The sequence below is a fragment of the Schistocerca piceifrons genome, unplaced genomic scaffold (assembly GCF_021461385.2).
Source record: "Schistocerca piceifrons isolate TAMUIC-IGC-003096 unplaced genomic scaffold, iqSchPice1.1 HiC_scaffold_1521, whole genome shotgun sequence".
Taxonomy (NCBI): domain Eukaryota; kingdom Metazoa; phylum Arthropoda; class Insecta; order Orthoptera; family Acrididae; genus Schistocerca; species Schistocerca piceifrons.
Genome location: NW_025727371.1, coordinates 16,127 through 43,558, shown reverse-complemented (window position 1 = coordinate 43,558; position 27,432 = coordinate 16,127). Strand labels below are relative to the sequence as shown.

The following is a 27,432-nucleotide window of genomic DNA, read 5'->3' as shown; positions in this document are numbered from 1 at the left end:
ACTTACAGAATTTGATTACCAGCAAAAACTATATATATCAAAAGAATACAATGTCAGAAATATAAATTAAATATCCACAAGCATTGTATGTATTGTTACTACAATTTTGAAATATCCTTTTTGCCTGAATTTTTCCTGTTTCTATGCTGTGGGAACAACAGGTGCTCGAAAATGGTCTTTGACCAAAACTGGTTGCATCGTAAAAAAAAATTATCAACAGCTTAAAGTGTTACATGATGTCATTTCTACAATTCGTATAAGCTGCAGACCACAGTTAACAAAAAGTATTTTAAGAACAGTGAAGTTTCTGTTCATACGTTGTGTGCCCTATAATTCAAGTATTTTTAAAGCTTTTAAGAATGTTATACGCCAAGCTCCTCCATGGGAAAGCAGTTTCTGCTTTGGTTACATGGCACAAATTATAGAATACCTTGTTAGATGGTCAGAAGTAAATGTCACCAGATATTAATACCTGTAAATCATCATCATGCTTCTTACAACCGTGTACAATAATTTGGGCGTGGTGTTGTGGACAAGTGTTATGGTTGAAATGGCTACTGTTGTTCTGGGTAGCAGCCATGATTATGAAACTTCCTGACAAATTAAAACTATGTGCCGGGCCAGGACTACATCCTGAAACCTTGCCTTCCGTGGACAATGCTGATCCCGTGGACAATGCTGATACCAACTGTGCTGTTCAATCTGATTCAGGATTTTTTCTTACACCTTTCAGATTACTTTTGAGGCCACAATCCTTGCTTCCACTTGTATATTTAGCGAGAGAGAGTTGTATATGTAGCGCGCGCGCGCGCGAGAGAGAGAGAGAGAGAGAGAGAGAGAGAGAGAGAGAGAGGATCTTCTGTCCCATAATTTTATGACATTATTATTATTATTATTATTATTATTATTACCAGCTTCTGTATCTTTTGATTGAGTATAGTTACGGCAGCACATGGATTGTGGTGAGCCTGGTGTTTTTACAAGACTTTTTCCAGTTGCCAGGACAGTTGTCATAATTACTCAAATCAACAATTCCTTGCACTTGGAGCAGACCAAATGATTCCTCTGTACCCCTTGCACCTATTTTATACTTTTCAGACTGTGTTTCACACATTTTGTGACCTACCTGTTTCATTTAACACAGTTAATACAGTTGCAGATTGTGGGTACGTGTTTAATTTTTTTGCACGGTTACTGCTGCTTGTGTTTCAGTGTTGTGTACAATGCCAGACCCATCAATAGAAAAATTAATTCTGATGCTGCATCTTGCACATCTGTTCTGAAGGTCTTTACACACTCCCTTTTTCTGCTGCTTTTGTGTTGTGATGTGTGGTGTAGAAAATTTCAGATTGCTTTACGGTTTCATGTGCTCTGTATTAGATGCAGTTTTAGTGTACGTACAAGCACATTGTTTACTTATGATGTAGTTGTAGTTAAGAGTTCTCGTTTTAGTGTTTAATTATTATTGTGATATGTAGCACACTGTTTAATTGTACTTTAGTTTTAAAATACCCAAGGACTGCTTCATTTCAGGGGTTTGGGAAGGCAGACCACAGCAAGACTGTAGAAATTCTGAAGACTGCATATCCTGTTTACAACATTACTTGGAGTGATGAAGGATACTGATCTGCTCAGGTAATTAAATTTACATATGTGTGATACATTCAAAATGTCTCTGACATTACGACAACCTTCATAATGAATGAAGGTGATATTTTTTCCATTTAAGCTGTTGTATTTTAATAAGACCTCTCCTTAATTATACAGGGTGATTCAAAAAGAATACCACAACTTTAGGAATTTAAAACTCTGCAACGACAAAAGGCAGAGCTAAGCACTATCTGTCGGCGAATTAAGGGAGCTATAAAGTTTCATTTAATTGTACATTTGTTCGCTTGAGGCGCTGTTGACTAGGCGTCAGCGTCAGTTGATGCTAAGATGGCGACCGCTCAACAGAAAGCTTTTTGTGTTATTGAGTACGGCAGAAGTGAATCGACGACAGTTGTTTAGCGTGCATTTTGAATGAAGTATGGTGTTAAACCTCCTGATAGGTGGTGTATTAAACGTTGGTATAAACAGTTTACAGAGAATGGGTGTTTGTACAAAGGGAAAAGTTCTGGACGGCCGAAAACGAGTGATGAAAATGTAGCACGCATCCAGCAAGCATTTGTTCGCAGCCCAGGAAAATCGACTTGCAGAGCTAGCAGAGAGCTGCAAATTCCACATTCAACTGTATGGAGAGTCCTACGAAAAAGGTTAGTTATGAAACCTTATCGTCTGAAATTGGTTCAAGCACTGTCTGCAGCTGATAAGATTAAAATAATCGATTTCTGTGATTTTATCCTTGCTCAAATGGAAACAGATGAATCTTTCGTTTCAAAGATTGTGTTTAGTGATGAAGCAACTTTCCACACTAACGGGAAAGTCAACCGTCACAATGTCTGTATATGGGGCACTGAGAATCCGCGGGAAACAACTCAGTATGAACGTGACTCGCCTAAGGTGAACGTTTTCTGTGCCATTTCAGCCAATAAAGATTTTGGTCCCTCTTTCTTCGAAGGTGCTACTGTAACTGGACTACAGTATCTGGAGATGTTAGAGAATTGGCTGTTCCCTCAGCTCGAACAAGAAGCACAATAATTCGTATTTCAGCAGGATGGAGCGCCACCACATTGGCACTTATCTGTCCGTAACTACCTGAACGTCAACTACCCGAGGCGATGGATCGGCCGCCAGGCAGCCCGTGACAGAGCACTTCATCACTGGCCTCCAAGAAGCGCTGATCTTACCCCCTGCGATTTATTTTTTTTTTTTTTTATGGGGGTATGTTAAGGATATGGTGTTTCGGCCACCTCTCCCAGCCACCATTGATGATTTGAAACGAGAAATAACAGCAGCTATCCAAACTGTTACGCCTGATATGCTACAGAGAGTGTGGAACGAGTTGGAGTATGGGGTTGATATTGCTCGAGTGTCTGGAGGGGGCCATATTGAACATCTCTGAACTCGTTTTTGAGTGAAAAAAAACCTTTTTAAATACTCTTTGTAATGATGTATAACAGAAGGTTATATTATGTTTCTTTCATTAAATACACATTTTTAAAGTTGTGGTATTCTTTTTGAATCACCCTGTACAGTTAGTTCTGGCCCAAAAAGCCATTTTAAATGTTTTTAAAGTACAACAAACAGTAGCATTTCTACTGTAATTTGTAAGCCATGATGAACAGTAGCACATAGTGTGAGTTTGCTGCCTTTTTATTTCTGAGAGACCCTGCTATGTGTGTAAACCGAAAAATGGCTTTTCGAGCTGAAACTAGTTGCTTAACTAAAAATATTTTTAGTAACTATATTATCTTAAGTTGAAAAGTATCGTTTTCATCCAATGACATTAATAATCTTTGTGTCCTCTTTTTCACTTTTGCCATATGGGTGTGTTCTGAGAAGGTCTATCACATGTTTGTTTCTAAGATTGGTACAGTTGTTTTCTGTCATTAGTTATTGTATGCTGCTTTTGACCACTGAGAATCAAATTTTTCAACTGTTTAATATCAGGATTTAGCAGCAAGTTTTTTTACTCAAGTGTTAAAAGGTGTTGTATCTAACAACTATTTTTCTGATCTTCACAACTATTTTTCTGATCTGAAGATTGCCATGCAGGAACTCAACAAACTAGTTCTGATCTGATTCAAAGATTGCATTCATTTTGTTGGTAGAGACAGTGGGGAGCTGTCCTCTTCAGTCATCATTATCCAGAGGTGAAGCTAGTTTCCTTCAGTAGTGGCTGTCATTATTGACTTCAGTCTTCAAGAGTGTGTCTCAGAAATCATTACATCAGCAGCAGACTGTTGGTTTATTGCATGAAGAGATTCCAAATACTGCTTTAAATTCACTTCTATCTTAAATTCAGTGCCATGTATGAATGTCTTCTTTTAAACTCCATTGCTACCTCAGTCTAACTGATGTGTGTACAAAAGGAGTGAACAAGTGGCCCGTGTAATATGCCTAGTGTGTTAACAGTGTACACCACTACACTGTCTATTTTAGAAAATGAATCACTCTGCAGCAACCCAGAATGTCTCAGAATTCCCACACTATGCAGTACAGTATCCAAAGATTGTTATTCTGTGAAAATAAATCCATTGGTGTTAATTAGATGTGTACTGTACTCTCCATTTAATGTACAAAAGCAGTTGTCCAGTAGCAATCCATTGCAAGAGGAGGGACAATTTCCAGTTTTGTTATTTATTTTATTTACCCATTTAAATAAAGCTGACTTAGGAATTTTCCCTTATGTGGGGACTGTTTGTACTAGATAATGTGTCTATTTGAAGTTCTATATTAGTATATTTTGCTGTTCATGTCACTTCTGCGTAATTTTTCATTGATTGTATCGATACTTGTTTGAATTCTGATATGTTGTGAAATTTCAAACATTTGGGAATCCCGTGATAAACTAGTACTATTAGCGTCAATTGTAGGCTTAAACTAAATTGTGCTCTTTCAAAAATTTTTAGAACAGTATGCCTATCATCCTCATTCACAATAGTCTGTCTCTTATTTTGTTGTCCAATTATGTGAGAAATAGTTTAGTTTCAGAATTTTGAGATGCCTGCAAAACTATACTTTGTAAGTTAGTGCTACCAGTGTTTTGTATACGTAATTTACGTAGCAAATCAATGCTTTGTGGTTCACAGCTCAGCCAAAGTATACATCACCCCTGAATTTCATTGTATATCAATGCAAATAAATGTGTATTTTTGAGAATTTTCGGAAGTTACCATTGTCCTTTGCATAATATGTGAGCAGTCGGGGTTTGTGATGTAGTTCCTGTAGCAGATTTTCTGCCAGACATTTTGTGTTACATCTGGTTTTCCCTTAACGCTCTACCGGCCAGAACACTATTGGATCTTTTTTTTGCGAACTTTTATACATAAATATGTTACATTGAGTGATAAATTGAATAAAAAGTTGTTTTGAAAAGTTTCAGTTTATTAGAACAAAAACTACAGACGTCCCATTTTTGGGACATTGGCCAAATGCGCTATCCAAATTCACAATCTTATTCTCCATGCATAATATTGTAAGAAGCAACACAAACATTAAATAAAGAATATTTTAATATTATGGAATGCATATTCAGTATGAAATGAAGCAAAATACTTGTCATGTACACCAACATTGCACCTATCACAAATTTTTGTTGTTTTTTTCTTGCAGTAAGCACATCTCTTCTGTGTTTTACTTGGCACAAAGAAATGATTTCCTGGATCTAGTCGTACATCTGTGCTCACCCGTCCTCCCATCAATTTGCTGTCCGCCCTGGTAGCTGAGTGGTCAGCGTGACAGACTGTCAATCCTAAGGGCTCCTGTTTGTTGTCAGTCTTGCCACGGTATGGTGAAAAATTATAAAGAAAGCCATTGGAACTTGTAAGACACCAAATTTTATATCCAAATTTGATAGGCTTTCCCCTCAGAAACATTTTAGCTGAATGTTTGCCATAATAATGTACCATTATTTCATCAGTTGAGAGTTCTGAATGAAATACGCCAAATTTACCAAATTCCTATTTCAGCATTTCAAATTATAACCTCAGTTTGTACATCTTGTCGTTTCTGTCTATTTTGGAGTTGTCATTGAGATGAATGAATCTCTTTATTTCCCAAAACCTATTTCTTGACCCGGAGTTGAAGACTAAAGGAACACCGACATTAGGAACCTGTTCCCAGTACTTATTCTTGTGGGGAAGCTTATGATAACCACTCAGAAGTAGTACGCCAATAAATAATTTTAGTTCTTCTTTGGTTAGCAGAAAATTTATTCTGTTATGTTGGCAAGCATAAATTTCGCTTTGTTCAATAATAGTATCCATTAGTTTCTCAGAAAAAAAAAATCCTCAAACACCTGGGGCACTGTGTTATTTGCTAGACATTCCGCATCATAATGTTTGTTGCTCTTCCCTGGTTCACTATTGTTTGTGTACGTTGTTGACATTTATACCACTTACATATATATTTTTTTGTAGATAACATACCACTTTCTCCTCCACCTCCCAACGCTTTCCTTCTTTTGGCTTCTGGATGTACAACTGTAGCATTAACTTCATCTCAGCTAATCCTACCCCTAATGATCCAACTCCCCAAGACACTATCCAAATTGAACCCTGCCTGAAACAGTTCCGTCCTCCGTCACAGCGGGACCCACCTCCTCTTCCTCAAAATCACCCTCTCCAAACCTTCCAGGAATTTCTGACTTCCAGCCTTGCCTCTCAATCCTTCTTAAAAAACCTTAATCCTACTCCCAACATCACCACTGCTGAAGCCCAGGCTATCCGTGATCTGAAGGCTGACCGGTCCATCGTCATTCTTCCGGCGGACAAGGGTTCCACGACCGTGGTACTTTATCGTCGGGAGTATGTGGCTGAGGGACTGCGTCAGCTTTCAGACAACACCACATACAAAGTTTGCCAAGGTAATCCCATTCCTGAAGTCCAGGCGGAGCTTCAAGGAATCCTCAGAACCTTAGGCCCCATACAATACCTTTCACCTGACTCCATCCACCTCCTGACCCCACCAACACCCCGCACCCCTACCTTCTACCTTCTTCCTAAAACTCACAAACCCAATCATCCCGGCCGCCCCATTGTAGCTGGTTACCAAGCCCCCACAGAACGTATCTCTGCCTACGTAGATCAACACCTTCAACCCGTTACGTGCAGTCTCCCATCCTTCATCAAAGACACCAACCACTTTCTCGAATGCCTGGAATCCTTATCCAATCCGTTACCCCCAGAAACCATCTTTGTAACCATTGATGCCACTTCCTTATACACAAATATCCCGCACGTCCAGGGCCTCGCTGCGATGGAGCACTTCCTTTCACGCCGATCACCTGCCACCCTACCTAAAACCTCTTTCCTCATTACCTTAGCCAGCTTCATCCTGATCCGCAACTACTTCACTTTCGAAGGCCAGACATACCAACAATTAAAGGGAACAGCCATGGGTACCAGGATGGCCCCTTCGTACGCCAACCTATTCATGGGTCGCTTAGAGGAAGCCTTCTTGGTTACCCAGGCCTGCCAACCCAAAGTTTGGTACAGATTTATTGATGACATCTTCATGATCTGGACTCACAGTGAAGAAGAACTCCAGAATTTCCTCTCCAACCTCAACTCCTTTGGTTCCATCAGATTCACCTGGTCCTACTCCAAATCCCATGCCACTTTCCTTGATGTTGACCTCCATCTGTCCAATGGCCAGCTTCACACGTCCGTCCACATCAAACCCACCAACAAGCAACAGTACCTCCATTATGACAGCTGCCACCCATTCCACATCAAACGGTCCCTTCCCTACAGCCTAGGTCTTCGTGGCAGACGAATCTGCTCCAGTCCGGAATCCCTGAACCATTATACCAACAACCTGAAAACAGCTTTCGCATCCCGCAACTACCCTCCCGACCTGGTACAGAAGCAAATAACCAGAGCCACTTCCTCATCCTCTCAAACCCAGAACCTCCCACAGAAGAACCACAAAAGTGCCCCACTTGTGACAGGATACTTTCCAGGACTGGATCAGATTCTGAATGTGGCTCTCCAGCAGGGATACGACTTCCTCAAATCTTGCCCTGAAATGAGATCCATCCTTCATGAAATCCTCCGCACTCCACCAAGAGTGTCTTTCCGCCGTCCACCTAACCTTCGTAACCTGTTAGTTCATCCCTATGAAATCCCCAAATCACCTTCCCTACCCTCAGGCTCCTACCCTTGTAACCGCCCCTGGTGTAAAACCTGTCCCATGCACCCTCCCACCACCACCTACTCCAGTCCTGTAACCCGGAAGGTGTACACGATCAAAGGCAGAGCCACGTGTGAAAGCACCCACGTGATCTACCAACTGACCTGCCTACACTGTGACGCATTCTATGTGGGAATGACCAGCAACAAACTGTCCATTCGCATGAATGGACACAGGCAGACAGTGTTTGTTGGTAATGAGGATCACCCTGTGGCTAAACATGCCTTGGTGCACGGCCAGCACATCTTGGCACAGTGTTACACCGTCCAGGTTATCTGGATACTTCCCACTAACACCAACCTATCCGAACTCCGGGGATGGGAACTTGCTCTTCAATACATCCTCTCTTCCCGTTATCCACCAGGCCTCAATCTCCGCTAATTTCAAGTTGCCGCCACTCATACCTCACCTGTCATTCAATAACATCTTTGCCTCTGCCTCGACTGACATCTCTGCCCAAACTCTTTGTCTTTAAATATGTCTGCTTGTGTCTGTATATGTGTGGATGGATATGTGTGTGTGTGCGAGTGTATACCCGTCCTTTTTTCCCCCTAAGGTAAGTCTTTCCGCTCCCGGGATTTGAATGACTCCTTACCCTCTCCCTTAAAACCCACATCCTTTCGTCATTCCCTCTCCTTCCCTCTTTCCTGATGAGGCAACAGTTTGTTGCGAAAGCTTGAATTTCGTGTGTATGTTTGTGTGTCTTTTGACCTGCCAGCACTTTCATTTGGTAAGTCACTACATCTTTGTGTGTGTGTGTGTGTGTGTGTGTGTGTGTGTGTGTGTGTGTGTGTATATATATATATATATATATATATATATATAGATATAGATATAGATATAGATATAGATATAGATATACAGCCAACGGTTGCTTCATCAGGAAAGAGGGAAAGACGAAGAGATGTGGGTTTTAAGGGAGAGGGTAAGGAGTCATTCCAATCCCCGGAGCGGAAAGACTTACCTTAGGGGGAAAAAGAACAGGTATACACTTGCACACACACCCATATCCAACCACACATACACAGACACAAGCAGACATTTGTAAAGGCAAAGAGATTCGGCAGAGATGTCAGTCGAGGCAGAAGTACAGAGGCAAAAATGATGTTGAAAGACAGGTGAGGTACGAGTGGCGGCAACTTGAAATTAGCGGAGGTTGAGGCCTGGCGGATAACGAGAAGAGAGGATATACTTAAGGGCAAGTTCCCATCTCCGGAGTTCTGACAGGTTGGTGTTAGTGGGAAGTATCCAGATAACCCGGACGGTGTAACACTGTGCCAAGATGTGCTGGTCGTGCACCAAGGCATGTTTAGCCACAGGGTGATCCTCATTACCAACAATCACTGTCTGTCTGTGTCCATTTCCCCCATGTGGGTTCGGGGGTTAGAATAGGCCCGCGGTATTCCTGCCTGTCGTAAGAGGCGACTAAAAGGAGTCTCAACTGTTTCGGCCTTTAATGTGATGGTCCCCATTAGGGTTTGACCTCCATTTTTCCAAATTCAACAGAAGTAAGAGCCTTTTGGGGAAGGACCCCTTACGTGGTGCACCATCAGTCCTCTGTGCCCTAAGACCTTGGCACTCTTTATCGTCTGGGTGTCGTAACTGCGCCCTCCATCCCTCATTTTGGGCATACACACCTGATGGATTGTGTAAGTTACGCCCTTAGTGCATCATAATCTGCACCCACGATCACTATGGACTACCCATGGCACCCAAAATCCAGCACGGTAGCCAGCCTGTTGTGGTGGGGTCGTCATGCACCCTCTAGGTTGTAGCCCCTGACAAAACAGGGATCTTACTGCCGATGCCTGCACTGCCGCCTCCCCACGTAAGCCAAGGAGTAGATGCCCGTCTCTCCGGGGCATCAGGACTCCCGGCAACGGCCATCCTGCTAGGTGGCCTTTGCTGTGGCTGGATGGCACCCATGGAGAGAGCCCCTGGTCGGAGTGGGTGGCATCGGGGCGGATACCCCGCAATGAAGCGGGTACAATCTCAATCCGGTGGTCGCACGACCACCAACGTCTCTAAGCGCGGTAAAGTAGACTTTAACGCTGTGGCATATAACCCCAAATCGTTCCCTTCCCTAGCCACGCCCTGGGAGGGACGCAGGGCTGCGGACAGACAGGAGCCATATTCACCGCGATATCTTGTGTGCAGCAGAACTGATGGGGATTCATTTTTGGGGACTAAGCCTCTGTTCTTTGTGACCCATCTTGAAGATAAGTTCGGGGAAGTGGCCTCTCTTTCCAAAATGCGGAGCGGGGCCATTTTGATACAAGCACCTTCCTCTGCACAGTCAAGGGCGTTGCTCGCCTGTGAGAAGCTTGGTGACATACCTGTTAACGTCACTCCCCATAAGTCACTAAATTTGGTCCAGGGGATTATCTTTCATAAAGATCTTCTGCTACCGTCTGATGACGAGCTACGGGCGAACCTGGCACGACGAGGTGCACACTTCGTTCGTCGTGTCTTTAGGGGACCCAAGGATAATAGGATCGCTACCGGTGCTTTCATCCTGACCTTCGAGGGCGACTGCTTGCCTGAGAAGGTCAAGGTCATGATCTACCGGTGCGATTTCAAGCCCTATGTCCCGCCCCCTATGCGATGCTTCCAGTGCTGGAAATTCGGACACGTGTCCTCCAGATGCACTGCCAGCCCCACGTGTCGCGATTGTGGACGACCTTCGCATCCAAATGCTCCGTGTGCTCCACCTCCCACCTGCGTTAACTGTGGGGAGCATCATTCTCCCTGCTCGCCAGACTGTGCAGCCTACCAACGAGAGCGGAAGATACAAGAAATTAAGACCCTGGACCGTTTAACTTACCAAGAGGCGAGGAAGAAATTAGAATGGCTCAACCCCACACCTATGTTGAAGAGTTATGCTGCTGTAACACTGCAGCCACCAGTTCCTGCAAAGACTCCTTTCACAGTTGGCCCACCGAACAGTCACGTTTCGCCTGCTCCACCACCGGTGGGGGCCACTCTCTCTTCCACTGCTCCCAAAACACCCGGTTTGGGAGCAGTGCGCCCCAAGCAACCGGGGACGTCGGTCCCCACCTCTCAGCCGGAGTGGCGACAGCCCTCTCCGGCTCCTCAGCCGGGGAAGCGACAGCTCTCTCCGGCTGCTCAGCCGGAGACGCAACAGCCTCCTCTGGCCTCACTTGTTCGGAAGGGATCCCTTGGGGGAGTCCCTTCCAAGGACTTCCCCAGTGTCTCACAAGACACTAGCCAGTGGCTGAAGAAGCCACCAGCTGCTGGTCGAAGGGCTTCACGCTCTTCCTCTGTTCCTGATAATGCGTCAGGAAAGCCCTCCCAGCATGCCAACCCTCCTCCCAAAGACAAGAGAGAGAAGAGGAAGCTCTCCAAGAAGGATAAGGACCCAGTGGTTCCCGCACCAACACTTCCTGTCAGCTCAGCCTCTGAGGATGAGGTCGAGCTCTTTGCGTCCCCTGATGACCTGGGTCTCGCCGTCTCCTCAGAAATGATGGCCGTAGCGACGTCCGTCACTCAGTCGGTGGCAGCATGTGACCCTGCCCAGTAATTTGCATTTTCAGTGCCTGAATGCTTGTACAGGACACGCTTTGTACAATCCTCCAGTGGAATTGTGGTGCTTATTTTAGCCATCTACCTGAGCTATGTCAGCTTGTAAGCATGACACCTGCTTTATGCATTGCTCTCCAGGAAACCTGTTTCCTGGCAATGCGGACCCCTGTCCTCTGTGGATACAGGGGTTATTACTGCAACAGTAGCACTTACAATAGTGTGTCAGGTGGAGCCTGCGTGTATGTCCTTACCTCTGTATATAGTGCTCCTGTGCCCCTTCAAACATCTTTGGAAGCTGTGGCTGTCCGCATAAGGACTACCCAGGACATAATCGTCTGCAGTGTCTATCTCCCTCCAGGTGGTACAGTCTCCCTGACCGAATTGGCTGCACTTGTCGCCCAACTTCCCACGCCTTTTCTTCTCCTTGGGGATTTTAACGCCCACAATCCCCTGTGGGGTGGATCGAAGATTACTGGCCAAGGCAGAGATGTCGAGAATCTCATCTCCCAACTCGACCTCTGCCTCTTAAACACTGGCGCTGCCACGCATTTCAGTGTGGCGCATGGCACGTTCTAGGCCATAGATCTGTCGTTGGGCAGCCCAGGGCTTGTACCATCGGTCCACTGGAGAGTCCATGACGACTTGTGTGGTAGTGACCATTTTCCCATCTTCCTTTCACTACCCCAGTGTCGATCCCATGAACGCCTGCCTAGATGGGCATTTAGCAAGGCAAACTGGGAAACATTCTCCTCTGCTGCCACTGTTGCATCTCTCCCCCACGGTACCATCGATGTGGCGGTTGAGACACTGACTGCAGCAATTGTTTCCGCTGCGGAACGTACCATTCCTCGTTTGTTAGGGTGCCCCTGGTGAAAGGCAGTGCCTTGGTGGTCTCCGGAGGTCGCTGAAGCCATTAAAGAACGTCGGCGGGCTCTTCAGCGACATAAGCGGCACCCGTCTTTGGAGAACCTCATTTTCTTCAAATGTCTCAGTGCTCAGGCACGGCGGCTCATCAAGAGGCGGAAACAGGAGTGCTGGGAGAGGTACGTTTCCACCATTGGTTCCCGTACTTCACCCTCCCAGGTGTGGATGAAGATTCGGCGCATCTTTGGAGTGCAGCACTCTACAGGTGTCCCAGGGCTTACCGTCAACGGGGCGGTATCCACCGATGCTGATGCAATCGCCGAGCATTTCGCACAGCACTATGTTCGGGCCTCTGCGTCGGGGAATTACCCGCCTGCGTTTCGCGCGCTTAAACGCCAGGAGGAAGGCAAACGGCTTTCTTTTGCTTCTCGCCACCCTGAGACGTATAACGCCCCATTTAGTTTGTGGGAACTCCAAAGTGCCCTGGCACAGTGCCCCGATACAGCCTCTGGGCCAGATGGCGTCAACAATCAGATGCTCAAACACCTGTCCCCGGACTGTCAGCGATGTGTTCTTGTCATCTTCAACCGCATATGGGGCGATGGTGTCTTTCCGTCGCAGTGGCGAGAAAGTACCATCATTCCGGTGCTGAAGCCTGGTAAGGACCCGCTTACTGTGGATAGCTATCGGCCCATCAGCTTGACAAATACTCCGTGCAAGCTACTGGAACGTATGGTGAGTCGACGGCTGTGTTGGCTGCTCGAGTCTCGGGTCTTCTGGCTCAGTGCCAGAGCGGCTTCCGTCAGGGCCGTTCCACCGCCGATACTTTGGTCTTTCTTGAGTCTGCAATCCGCACTGCTTTTTCCAGGCGCCAACACCTTGTCTCCATCTTTTTCGACCTCTCCAGAACATATGACACGACGTGGCGGCACTATATACTCGCCACGTTGCACGGATGGGGTCTCCGGGGCTCTCCCCCCATTTTTATTCAGAATCTATTACCTGTTCGGACATTCCGCGTTTTAATTGGCACATCCCATAGTTCACTTCATATCCAGGAGAACGGCGTTCCACAGGGCTCAGTATTGAGCGTGCCCCTTTTCCTTGTGGCCATTAATGGCCTTGCAGCAGCAGTAGGGTCGTCTGTATCACCCACGTTATATGCTGACGATTTCTGCATCTTGTTCAGCTCCTCCACCATTAGTGTTGCAGAACGTAGGTTGCAGGGAGCCATACGCAAGGCGCAGGCATGGGCCCTAGCTCATGGGTTTCAATTTTCTCCTGCGAAGACTTGTTTTATGCACTTTTGTCGGTGTCGAACTGTCCATCCCCACCCTGAGCTCTATCTTCAGGATGCCATGCCCAGGGTTGTTGACACTTACCATTTTCTGGGATTGCTGTTTGATGCCCGGCTTACTTGGCTTCCACATATTCGTCAGCTCAAGCGTCAGTGCTGGCAGCATCTGAATGCCCTTCGCTGCCTCAGCAACACAACTTGGGGTGCCGATCGTAATACGCTGCTGCAGCTCTACAAAGCCCTTGTGCTGTCCCGGATTGATTATGGGAGTGTGGCGTATGGCTCAGCGTCGCCCTCAGCGTTGCAACTGCCGGACCCCGTTCACCACTGTGGGGTTCGACAGGCGACAGGAGCATTCCGCTCCAGCCCTGTGGACAGCATACTTCTGGAGGCAGGTGTCCCTCCACTGCGATTGAGGCGCCAACGTTTACTGGTCTCTTATGCTGCCCATGTTTTTAGCTTGCCCGGGCATCCAAACTATCGTCTCCTGTTCCCGCAATCGGTTGTCAATCTTCCTGAACATCGGCCCCGGTCAGGTTGTACGATCGCGGTCCGCGTCAAAGAACTTCTCTCCGGGCTTAGGGTTTTTACAGTTCCACCTCCTTTCCGGGCCACTTTGCGGACACCCCCATGGTGTGTTCCTCGCCCTTGCCTTCGGCTCGACTTGGCACAGGGCCCAAAGGACTCCGTCCCTCCAGAGGCCTTCCGCCGCCGTTTTTATTCCATCTTGGCCACGTATCAGGGCTCTGGCGTTGTATACACTGATGGTTCGATGGTTGCTGGTCGTGTCGGATATGTGCTTACTCTAGGGGACCGTTCTGAACAACGTTCCTTGCTGGATGGCTGCAGCGTTTACACAGCTGAGCTGGTCGCCGTCTTTTGTGCCCTAGAGTATATCCGCTCCTGCTCAGGTGAGTCCTTCGTTATCTGTAGCAATTCCCTGAGCAGTTTACGAGCTCTCGACCAGTATTTCCCTCGTTTTCGTCTGGTGATGGCTGTCCATGAGTCCCTGCATACTCTTGCACGTAGCGGCCGCTCTGTGGTCTTTGTGTGGACCCCAGGCCATGTTGGGATCCCCGGCAATGAGAATGTTGACCGCCTGGCGAAAGAGGCCACCAGTAAACCACCTCTGGAGATTGGCCTCCCGGCGACTGATTTGCGGGCACTATTACGCCGCAAAGTTTTCGATTTCTGGGACACTGAATGGCGCAACCTGCCCGTGCCAAACAAACTCCGTCGTATCAAGGAGACGACGACTGTTTGGCGGTCATCCCTGCGAGCCACCCGCAGGGACTCAGTCGTCGTTTGTCGGCTCCGCATTGTCCACACCCGACTGATGCACAGTTATTTACTGTGTCGTGAGGATCCACCTCTTTGTCGTTGTGGGGCGTCCTTGACGGTGGTCCATATTCTGTTGGAGTGCACCCTTTTAACTGTGCTCAGGCAGACTTTTGCGCTGCCTGATAGGCTCCCTGCGCTTTTAACTGACGACTCTGCCATAGCGGATTAGTTTTGCGTTTTATTCAGGCAGGGGGATTTTATCGCTTAATACAAATGCGTGTGTTTTATTTGTTGATTTTGGCCTTTGGCCTACGGTTTTAAACTCAGTTTTTAATGTGTTTTCGGTGGTTGACTTTTCCTTTTTTTTTGTTCCTATGGTCGGCTGACCACCGTCGCACTCCGTGTGATTTTATTTCGTTTTGTCTGGTCCTTGTCTACGTTTCTTTTGTTCTGTGTCGTCTGTCTCCTGTTCTGTTGAACATTTTTTAATCTCTGTGGGTATTTTTAGTATTTTGGAAAAAGGGACCGTTGACCTCTGCAGTTTGGTCCCTTTCATCCTTAAACCAACCAACCTGTGTCCATTCGTGCGAATGGACAGTTTCGTTGGTAAATCACGTGTGTGCTTTCACACGTGGCTCTGCCTTTGATCGTGTACACCTTCCGGGGTACAGGACTGGAGGAGGTGGTGGTGGGAGGGTGCATGGGACATGGGGTGGCTGGGATGATCCTTGTAACCATTGATGCCACTTCTTTATACACAAATATCTCGCACGTCCAGGGCCGCACTGCGATGGAGCACTTCATTTCACGCCGATCACCTGCTGCCCTACCTAAAACCTCTTTCCTCATTACCTTAGCCAGCTTCATCCTGACTCACAACTTCTTCAGTTTTGAAGGCCAGACATACTAACAATTAAAGGGAACAGCCATGGGTACCAGGATGGCCCCCTTGTACGCTAACCTGTTCATGGGTCGCTTAGAGGAAGCCTTCTTGGTTACCCAGGCCTGCCAACCCAAAGTTTGGTACAGATTTATTGATGACATCTTCATGATCTGGACTCTCAGTGAAGAACTACAGAATTTCCTCTCCAACCTCAACTCCTTTGGTTCCATCAGATTCACATGGCCTTACTCCAAATCCCATGCCACTTTCCTTGATGTTGACCTCCATCTGTCCAATGGCCAGCTTCACACGTCCGTCCACATCAAACCCACCAACAAGCAACAGTACCTCCATTATGACAACTGCCACCCATTCCACATCAAACGGTCCCTTCCCTACAGCCTAGGTCTTCGTGGCAGACGAATCTGCTCCAGTCCGGAATCCCTGAACCATTATACCAACAACCTGAAAACAGCTTTCGCATCCCGCAATACCCTCCCGACCTGGTACAAAAGCAAATAACCAGAGCCACTTCCTCATCCCCTCAAACCCAGAACCTCCCACAGAAGAACCACAAAAGTGCCCCACTTGTAACAGGATACTTTCCAGGACTGGATCAGACTGTGAATGTGGCTCTCCAGCAGGGATACGACTTCCTCAAATCCTGCCCTGAAATGAGATCCATCCTTCATGAAATCCTCCCCACTCCACCAAGACTGTCTTTCCGCCGTCCACCTAACCTTCGTAACCTCTTAGTTCCCTATGAAATCCCCAAACCACCTTCCCTACCCTCTGGCTCCTACCCTTGTAACAGCCCCCGGTGTAAAACCTGTCCCATGCACCATCCTACCACCACCTACTCCAGTCCTGTAACCCGAAGGTGTACATGATCAAAGGCAGAGCCACGTGTGAAGGCACCCACGTGATTTACCAACTGACCTGCCTACACTGTGAAGCTTTCTATGTGGGAATGACCAGCAACAAACCGTCCATTCGCATGAATGGACACAGGCAGACAGTGTTTGTTGGTAATGAGGATCACCCTGTGCCTAAACATGCGTTGGTGCATGGCCAGCACATCTTGGCACAGTGTTACACCCTCCGGGTTATCTGGATACTTCCCACTAACACGAACCTGACAGAACTCCGGAGATGGGAACTTGCCCTTCAGTATATCCTTTCTTCTCGTTATCCGCCAGGCCTCAACCTCTGCTAATTTCAAGTTGCCGCTGCTCATAGCTCACCTGTCATTCAACAACATCTTTGCCGCTGTACTTCTGCCTCGACTGACATCTCTGCCGAATCTCTTTGCCTTTACAAATGTCTGCTTGTGTCTGTGTATGTGTGGTTGGATATGGGTGTGTGTGCAAGTGTATACCTGTTCTTTTTTCCCCGTAAGGTAAGTCTTTCCGCTCCAGGGATTGGGATGACTCCTTATCCTCTCCCTTAAAACCCACATCCTTTCGTCTTTCCCTCTTTCCTGATGAAGCAACCGTTGGTTGCGAAAGCTAGAATTTTGTGTGTATGTTTGTGTTTGTTTCTGTGTCTATCGACCTGCCAGCGCTTTCGTATGGTAAGTCACATAATTTTTGTTTTTAGATATATTTTTCTGCGTGGAATGTTTCCCTCTTATTAATCGTTCAGTTAACTAAGTAGAAATCAGTAATATCTTATCTCAGTGACGAACTTGAAACTTTCAGCACAGGTCAGGAGCATGTAGAGGTGCTCTTCCTCTACTTGAAAAGAACAGTTGACCATGCACTGAGTAGATAGGTTCCTAGTAGAACAGTTCGTAATGGGATGGAACCTCCGTGGTATACAGTCACTGTAAAGAAAACTTATAAAGGAACAGAGATTACTGCATAATAAGTGTAAAACAAAGTGTAGGATTATAGATTGAGAGACGCTGGATGAAACATGTTTGGCTGTCAAGAGAGCAATGCATGAAGCCTTCAATGACTCTGTAGCAGAATATTGTCAAATGACATTTCACAAAATCCTAATAAATTCTGGTCGTATGTAAGGGCTGTTAGTGGCACAAAAGTTAGTGTCCAGTCCCTAGCAAGTGAGACAGGAATTGAAATTGAGGGTAGCAAAGTAAAAGCTGAAATTCTGAACTCGATTTTCAAATGTTCCTTTGCAAATAAAAACCCAGAACTGCCCCAATTCAATCCTCGTACACTGAAAAAATGAACGAAATAGGTATTAGTGTCAGTTGTGTTGAGAAACAGTTGAAATCATTAAACAAAGCTCCAGACCCCGGTGGAATCACAGTCAGATTCAATATTGAATTTGTGGCTGAGTTATCCTCTCTTCTCACTGTAATCTATCCAAAAAACCTTACCCAGTTTTTGGAAAAACTTACAGATCACACCTGTCTGCAAGAAGGGTTGTAGGAGTGACAAAACTACCATCCAGTAGCCTTGACAACGATTTGTTGTAGATTCTTAGAAAATATTTTGAGCTCAAACATAATGAGGTATCTCGAATGGAACTACCTTCTCAATATCAACCAGCATGGTTTTCAAAAACAGAGATGATATGAAATCCAACTCTCACTTTTCTCACATAACTTGCTGAAAGCGTTGGATCAAGGCAACAGGTAGATAGTGTTTCTTGATTTCCTAACAGTATTTGATTCTGTTCCACCCCTACACTGTCTGTGAAAAGTATGATCATATAGTGTATCAAGTGAAATTCTTGACTGGGTTGAGGACTTTTTGATAGGAAGGACACAGCATGTTACCTTGGATGGAGAGTCATCATCAGATGTAGAAGTAACTTCAAGTGTGCCCCAAGGAAGTGTGTTGGGGCCCTTGCAGTTTTTGTCCATTAATGACCTTGCTGTAAATCAGGATTTTTGTAGATGATGCAGTTATCTGTAATGAAGTGCTATTTCATAGAAGCTGCATATATATATTCAGTCAGATCTTGATGAGATTTCAACATGGTGCAGTGATTGGCAACTTGCTCTGAATGTTTAGATATGTATAAACTTAGTATCCTGTGACTATAATATTGGTGAGTCACTGTCGGAATCTGCCAACTCGCACAAATACCTGTGTGTAACACTTTGTAGGAATATGAAATGGCATGATGACATAGGTTCAGTTGTGGGTAAAGCAGGTTGTAGACTTTGGTTTATTGGTATAATAATGGGGAAGTGCAATCAGTCTACTAAAGAGATGCTTACAAGTCATTCGTGTGACCCCCCCCTAGACTATTGCTAAAGTGTGTGGGGACTTGTACCAGATAAGACTAGCAGGAGACATTGAATGTATACAAAGAAAGGCAGCATGGTCACAGGTTTGCTTAATCCATGGGAGAGTGTCACAGAGATACTGAAGGAACTGAAATGGCAGACTGTTGAAGACAGTTGTAAACTATCCCAAGAAAGTGTATTAGCAAAGTTTCAAGAACTGTCTTTAAATGATTACTCTAGGGATATACTACAACCCCCCACATATTGCTCTCACAGAGGTCGTGAAGATAAGATTAGAATGATTACTGCTCACACAGAGGCATTCAGACAAATTCAGACAATCATTCTTCCACGCTCCATACATGAATGACACAGCAAGAAACCCTGATAACTGGTACAATGGGACTTACCCTGTACCTTGCACCTCCTGGTGGATTGCAGATTATAAACGTAGATGTGAACTGACAGTCTCTTACATGTGCATGAGGGAAACATCTAATCACCTTTATTTTACCAAGACAAAAATTATGATTTACTAAAGTTTCAAACCTTGACAGGAAATAATGGATTAGGCTGTCCATAAATTATAAACTAACATTATTGTGATGATGGAAAATCTCATATAAAGACGTGAAACAAACACTAACAAAGAGATAGAGGGGCTGGCCAGTACATCCAATAGATACACAAAACATAACAGAAAATTTACGTATCCTAGCTTTTGGAACTTTGTTCCTTCATCGGGGAGGAGAGAGGGGAAAGAAGGGGAAGAAGAGAAAGTGGATTCAGTTACTCACAACCCAGGTTATGAAGCAACAGGGTAGAGGTAAACAGGGAGGGTAGCAAAGATGGAGGCATGGGTGTATACTGTACAGTATGTCAACATGTTGCCTTGACCTGTTTAAACACCAGGTCTGGCTCCAATTCAGTGCACACGGGACATCATCGAAGAACTCCAGTGTCTCCCAAAAACAGCATTAACCATCCCTGTTTTGATGACAATGTGAAACAGGCGTGGAACTTCATCCCACAAACTCATATCCAGCACAATGCATGTACGTTTGCATCGTTACATTCGGGCAGTTACACTGGATTTCAATGTATTAGTGTATCACATTGGAATGGTGTATCTCTCACTTATATTATCCTGTGATCTTGCAACGTTACTCACTTAAATAAGTTACTTAGACATATATGTTCCTGAAATTTCATTACTCTACGTTAATTACTTATTGGTGTTGCAAATATTTTTTTTTTTTTATTTCAGTGTGCATGATGACTACAATAATACATTATAATGTTTCTCCAGTGGTTTCAACATTAACTTTTTAACAGAAAAGATTTTGCTTACAGTTCATTTTTAAGTTAACGTTCTAAACTTTTTAACAATCCATATTAAAGCTAGCAATAGTAACTATATTAATAATTGCTACTGTAAACAGTTACACATATGGACATCAGTTTTGAATAATGGGTTTTGAGTGTAAATAATGTTTTATGTAAGTGTTTGTATTGATACTTAAAATTAAATGTCATGTAATGAATGTCCAGATACTCATATGAAAAGTTTTGTTGGATCAAGTTATTTACGAACAAGATGTACTGTGTTCTTCCATTAGAGAATGAGACTGTATTGTTTATCGGTTTCATTACAAAATGCTAATAAGCTTTTAGTTAGAAAACCTTCTATAACTAGAATCATTAATATGAGAAATATAGGAAAAATGAAAGAACGGAAGATCAGTTGCAGAAACAAGAGTAGCTCTGAGTTGCAAGAGTGGTTGCTTTTCCCACACATGTCATTAACTGGCATTATCGCCACTATTAACTTACCGTGGTTTCACATCTCATCTGTTCATTGTTCCCCATGTCCTGCCCTTCTGTTCCCCCTTCCTATTAGACCATATATGCCTCTGTTACTGTAATCGATATGTAAACAATATTTATCACATGACCTTTTTTTGTTACAGGTTGTAATATTTGACATTGCAGCTTTTGAAAATGGAGCAGGGTGTTGTGCCCCCTTTCCTATTGGAGTGTTTCTCTGTGATCAGAATTGGAGGCAGACAATTCACTTTAACTTCCAATGCTGTTGTTGATGTCTTTGAATCATGTTGTTTCTTTGTGATTAATAAAAAAATTATACAATCCAATGGTTTCTTCACCTTGTCTTTAAAAATTCCAGACCTATTGTTCAAACACATATTTTGAGAGTTATGCATCTGAGCATTTTTGTGGAAAGTGCGTTTCACACATACTTTCAAGATAAATTGAATAATGACCCCCATTTTGTGTGTTGGGGAAGATAATTTGATACAGCTAAACGCATACACGGGTACACACATTTGCTCGCGCCTGAGACAAAGTGAGAGTGATTCAAAGGAAGAATTCACTACTTTTTACCTACTTTCTGAATAACTCGTACTTTCGTCAGAAATGTCACACTGCAAAGTTGATTAGATAAAGGGACAAAAATGAGAGTAAAATATAATTTGAATATCAGAAAAAATAACCACTTAGTGTTTGTGTAATACTTTACGGCAAGCCTAAAATTAATTTTTAAGCATTGGGAAATCTGGGATGGAATAACAATAATATGAAATAGGATAGCTTTCTGCTCCCCACCTAGAGGAGACACTGAGTGGCAGACTGGCGCATTGAAGGAAGATTTTTAGATATTAGAAAGTATGGGACAGTCCTCATCAAGCAGGTGTGGTGGTGTGAGGCTGGGGTGGGAGCAGGTAAAGGCCTAGATATGTGAGACAGAGAGACTAGCAAAGGTTTAGGTAACGGGGGTTTACAGGAGTGAAGAATATGTCGCAGCTAGAGTTTCTAGGCTTCGTACCTGTGGCCCCACACCTCAATGCCCTCCCCTGCTCCCATTCCAACCTCACACACTGTTACTGTCCCCCTAGTACACCTCTCTCTGTCTGTCCACCTCCACACACCCAACCAGCAGAGACTCCCTATGCTGAGGTGGGCTCTGTCCATTAGATTACACTCGTAAGATAAAAATAAACATTATGCAGCATGAAAGAATTATCTGTGTGGGATGGAAATATGTAGATGTGATGTACGTGCACAGACAAAAAAAAAAAATTACAATGTCAGAAAAATTGAATCATTTATTCAAGAGAAAGAGCTTCACAAATTGAGCAAGTTGGTCCACCTCTGACTCTTGAACAAGCTTGGCATTAATAGATATGTGGGATGTCCTACTGAGGGACATCAAGCCAAATTCTATCCAAGTGGCGCATTGTATTGTCTAAATCATGAGCTGGTTGGGTGGCCCTGCCCATAATGCCCCAGACATACTTAGTTGGGGAGAGATCCCGTGACCTTGCTGGCAAAGATAACGTGTGGCAAGTATGAAGACGAATTGTGTGTGGGCAGGCATTATCTTGCTGAAATGTAAGCAAATGATGGCTTGTCATGAAGAGAAACAAAATGGGGTTTATAATATCGTGAACAGATATCTGTGTTGTAATGGTGACACAGATGACAACCAAAGGGGTCCTGTTATGAAAAGAAATGGCACAGTAGACCATCAGTCCTAATTTGGCTGTATGGCAGCCAGCACCCGGGTTGGTATCGCACTGCTATCTGGTGTGTCCCCAGGCACGTCCCTGGTCTGGAATTGCATTGACTGGAATATAATTGGCTTCAGTGATGAATCCCACTATGAACTGAGGCCCAATGATCAGCACAGATGTGTCTGAAGACGCCCCAGACGGTGGGATACCACCGTGAATGTCACATCCCATACGGTCCAACTACCAGGACTGATGATCTGGGGCGCGATTTCTTTTCGTAACAGATCCCTTTTGGTCAACAGACGACTATGCTGTAGGTGTGGCATGGATGTCACCCCTACAGCATAGTCGTCTGTTGACAATACTGTACATCCTATTTTGTTTCCCTTCTTGGCAAGCCATACATTGCTTACATTTCAGCAAGATAATGCCTGTCCGCACACAGCTTGTCCTTGTGCTTGCCAAACCCTACCTTGGCCAGCAAAGTTGCTGGATCTCTCCCCAATTGAGAATGTAAGGAGCATTATGGGCAGGGCCGTTAGACCACCTCGAGATTTTGACTATCTACCGTGACATTTGAATAGAATTTGGCATGATGTCCCTCTGTTGGACATCCAACAACTCAATCAGCCAGAGCCAAGCTTGTATAAGGGCCAGAGGTGGACCATCTCATCCAATTTGTGATGCTCTTTCTCTTGAATAAATCGTCCAGTTTTTTCTGAAACTGTAATTATTTTTCTGTCTTCACATGTATGTCACATTTACTGATTTCAGCCCTATTTGGTATTTGGATAATTCCTTCAGTACCTAAGTGTTTTTTTGAGTATATAGTATCTGACAGTTTCTTTTTTTTTCAGTATGCTTGTCTGCTGCCCATTGCCTGCTCTAACTGGTGAGTAGCAATCTGTCCTATTTCATATTGTTAGAATTAACTTTTGACACTCAATATTTATGATGCAAGCAAACTGTTATTGCCACTTGACATGATCGTGAACGGTACTCTGTTAGCCACTGGCACAAATGGATTGATATGATAAAACAAGAGTCCACAGCTATTACAAACTTTTTGAATGTCATAAATACAGCTTACTGCTGTCAATACTTTTGTTAATTAAAATATTGATCGTTTGTTATTTTCAAGCATACATGTCAGGTGCCACGACACCTTTGAATTACTGCAAATGGACAAAGATGACCAGACTCATTTCTCTTCAGTAGAAACAACTATCGACAAGAGAAGAAACTTGATGTCATTCAAATCTACTTTTTCATTGGTAGAGATCTTTCACTCATGGGATTAGCAGCAGAGATTAAAAAGAAGCAGCAGCAAACAGATCCAAGGCATCCATTGTTTGGAACTCATGTTCTTCCATCACAACTCCTTATAATAGTATCAGCTCTGGAGAACTAAGTCCCGATTCATTTTCTTGTAACAAAATAGACTGGCATTACCTTGCGGTTAAAAATGGGAAGCTTTACATGAATGTCCTACATGCAGTTTTTTTATACTTGTGCTCTTTGAGTTCCTGTCCTAGAATACATTAAAATATTAAAAAATGTGTAAATTAATCTTTGAAACAATCCAAACCTTTAAATGGAAACCAGGAAAGACTTAGAAACATTATCATTTAAAAAAAAAAAATCAAGGAAAGGTAATGTAAGGAACTATCAGGGAAAGTCTGCTGTACCCTTCCTGTTGTGTACTGTGTTATTGTTATTCTTAATTTTTTAAAATTTGATAATGGCCATTAAAGACCATGCAGAATAGCAATTGCACATTACTAGAAGCTGCCTTTGCATTCTTCCTCCAACAGCCCGTTGTATTTGCTCAGCGTAGAAGCCTTTAAAGTTGTAACTCTGGTCGGTCTGAGACGCTGCCTAGATTTAATCCAGCCTGTCAAAGATCCCTTTGTCATTCCCCTGAACTACGTCAGAAACTTTAGGGTTGTTTCCAAGAGTATTAAAAATCGGTTTTGTCAACCTGACCTTAAAACTTTCGTCTTCCTGACTCGACAGGTGCAGGCAGTATTTCTCGATTTCTGAACAGCTTTTGACTTAGTGCCAGATCGATGCTTGTTATCAAAATTGCTACCGTGAGGGGTATCGAGTGAAATTTGTCACTGGAATTGAGGATACTTTGGTAGGAATGACTTACATGTTATCTTGGCTGGGGAGTCATCATCTGATGTAGAAGTAACCTCAGATGTGTCATAGAGAGGTATGTTGTGACCATTGCTGTTCGTGTTCATGTAATTTAATGACTTTGCAGACAATATTAATAGTAAAACACTCTTTTCACAGATAGTGCATTTATCTAGAATAAAGTACAGTCTGAAAGAAATTGTACAAACATTCGTCAGATCTTGATAATTTCAAACTTTCTTTTAAATGTTCAGACATGTGAAATCGTGCATTTTGCAAAATGAAGAAAACGCAGTGTGGTATGACTACAGTATCAGGGTGTCTTGCTTGGATTAAGTCTATTCATACAATTACCTGGGTGAAGCACTTTGTAGGGATATGAAATGGAACAGTCATATGGGCCCACTCAGGGGTAAGGCAGGCGAAAGAGTTAGATTTTTTTTTGGTAGAATACCATAGAAATGCAGTCATTCTACAAATCGTTTGTATGATCCATCCTAGAATATTGCTCAAATGTGTGGGACCTGTATCAAAATGGATTAATGGGGGATTTGAATGCATGCAGAGAAGGGCAGATCAAATGGTCACAGGTTTGTTTGACCCAAGGGAGAGTGTCACAGAGATGCTGAAATAACTGAATTGGCAGACGCTTCAAGATAAGATGTACACTATCCTAAGAAAGTATGCTTACCAAAAGACGACTCTAGGAATATGCTACAACCTTGTAACTATTGCTCCCATAGGAACCGTGAGGACAATATTAGATTAATTACAGCATGCAGAGAAAGAGTTAAATGGTCTTGAAACATGAACAAGCTTTAATATCTGGTACAGTGAGATGTACCCTCTGTCATACTCTTCATAGTGGTTTGCAGAGTGTGGATGAACATGTAGATAGCATCATCAAGAACGCAATCAACGTGTATCTGAAACTTGAGCTTCTCCTAGTGTGTAGTGTCACAAACGTTTTGACATTATTATACATACTTCTGCCACTGGGGCAATCATAGGTAATGACTAATTTGGCAGTAATATGCAGTGCTAGATTTGTTAAAAGAAAAAAAAATAGACTTCTTAACATGTATTTATGGTAAGTAGCACTCTATCATTTCCTATATTTCTAAGTTCCTACTGAGAGTTTCCATAGTTTGATTTAGACTTCTGAAAAAGTTACAACACTTTTCTGAGCTTTTTAAAAGTGTGAATACAACATTTGCATCTTACCGCTTCAACTAGAGTGAAAGTTCTATTGTACCACATCTCAAAATCTTTGGGTCCAATTTTTTTCGTCATCAGCGGTATACTGTCACAAATCAAGAATATATATTATTCTTCACCAATGAAGAACAACAGTGAGAGAAAATTTTGGAATTTGGTACAGTTACGTTGCAAATTTCAAACTCACAGTTATTCATCTAACAGATGTGCTTTTTAAAGGTACGGTTCAAGAAATGCTGCACATGCAATGTCCGGGATTGTAGTGACGGCACTGTACTTTGGGAGGAGAGTGACAAAAATACTGACAGTTACAAAACAATGAATGTTAGTGAAGTTAACAGTGTCTTACATGAAAACTGCAACTGAAAGCTTTGTTTTTGTGTGTAATTTATCTACAGTGTACTACAAAAAAAGTGGTTAAGGGTAAATCACATTTTGAAAAGCTTTTGTAAATGGGCAACTTGACAAATTATTTTTAATTAAGTTTCTCTCTTTTTCGAAATTAAAGGTGCAACTTATATTCAGGCCAATTCGATGTGTATATAATTTATGATAACTACGAACAGACTTTGAAATTTGCCTACATCACACCAGGTATACTTAACTTATTTCACTGACCCACACAGATGCTCATGTCCGGTGGAAGTCTCCTCTAGTTCCCCCACTTTTGGCCAGAAGCATTAGTTCAGATATCACAATGTCATGACTCACAGCTTTGCACATATCGTACACTGTTAAGGCAGACACCGATACAGCAGTGAGAGCTTTCATCTCCATGCCCGTCTGCCCTCTACACTTTGCCATGCCAGTTATAATCACACAGTTGAGAGCAGAGTCCACAGCCACAGAGGATAAAGATATGTTATGACACAGAGGGATAAGGCTGGACATCTGCTTGGCCCCCACAATTCCCGCCAGGCGAGCAACGCTAAGTACGTCACCTTTCTTCAGGCCATTTTCTCGTACGAGTTTCATCAGTTTGGGTCCCACAAAAACCTTTGCTCGTGCTGTAGCAGTCCGTTCTGTCACCGGCTTCGAACCCACGTCGACCATTTTCGCACTGCCGGTCCGGTCGACATGAGTCAGACTTCCGGACTGTGCTCCCGAACTGCAGAAACGGCAAGAGAAGACAGAGGGCTGTGCTCTGTGTGTTTGTCTTGTTAGGAGTCCTGCATTGCACATAATGCTTGGGGTACAGGGAAGCAAAAGAAACTGTTTTCTAGATTCAGTCACTACGCTCAAATTATGTGATAACAACTGAGACATCTGTGTATCCGACACAAACAGGGGCAAAATATTGGTATCTGAGAAGAAGTACTTTTGAAAATCTTGTTTCTGAAGGTTTAACAACTTCCGACTTTGTGCCTTCACGACCCAATCTGTTACCCCTGGAAACCATCCTTGTAACCATTGATGCCACTTCCTTATACACAAATATCCCGCACGTCCAGGGCCGCACTGCGATGGAGCACTTCATTTCACGCCGATCACCTGCTGCCCTACCTAAAACCTCTTTCCTCATTACCTTAGCCAGCTTCATCCTGACTCACAACTTCTTCAGTTTTGAAGGCCAGACATACTAACAATTAAAGGGAACAGCCATGGGTACCAGGATGGCCCCCTTGTACGCTAACCTGTTCATGGGTCGCTTAGAGGAAGCCTTCTTGGTTAC

The 27,432-nt window shown here is 43.9% G+C and overlaps 1 protein-coding gene and 1 pseudogene across 1 annotated transcript; one reads left to right on the top strand and one right to left on the bottom strand.

Annotated features, from left to right (window-relative positions):
- The window catches only part of LOC124734579, a 44,677-nt pseudogene extending 23,657 nt beyond the window's left edge, over positions 1–21,020 (top strand).
- Positions 21,021–26,104: 5,084 nt separating this feature from the next.
- On the bottom strand, positions 26,105–26,987 carry LOC124734580 (cyclic pyranopterin monophosphate synthase-like). The gene has a single exon (XM_047248547.1). It carries the CDS (start codon positions 26,940–26,942, stop codon positions 26,391–26,393), a length of 552 nt encoding a protein of 183 aa, XP_047104503.1. The 5' UTR covers positions 26,943–26,987; the 3' UTR covers positions 26,105–26,390.
- Positions 26,988–27,432: the final 445 nt, after the last annotated feature.

Excerpts from the sequence above, each read along its gene's own strand:
- LOC124734580 (XM_047248547.1), bottom strand. The coding sequence starts at position 26,942 with ATGTGCAATGCAGGACTCCTAACAAGACAAACACACAGAGCACAGCCC.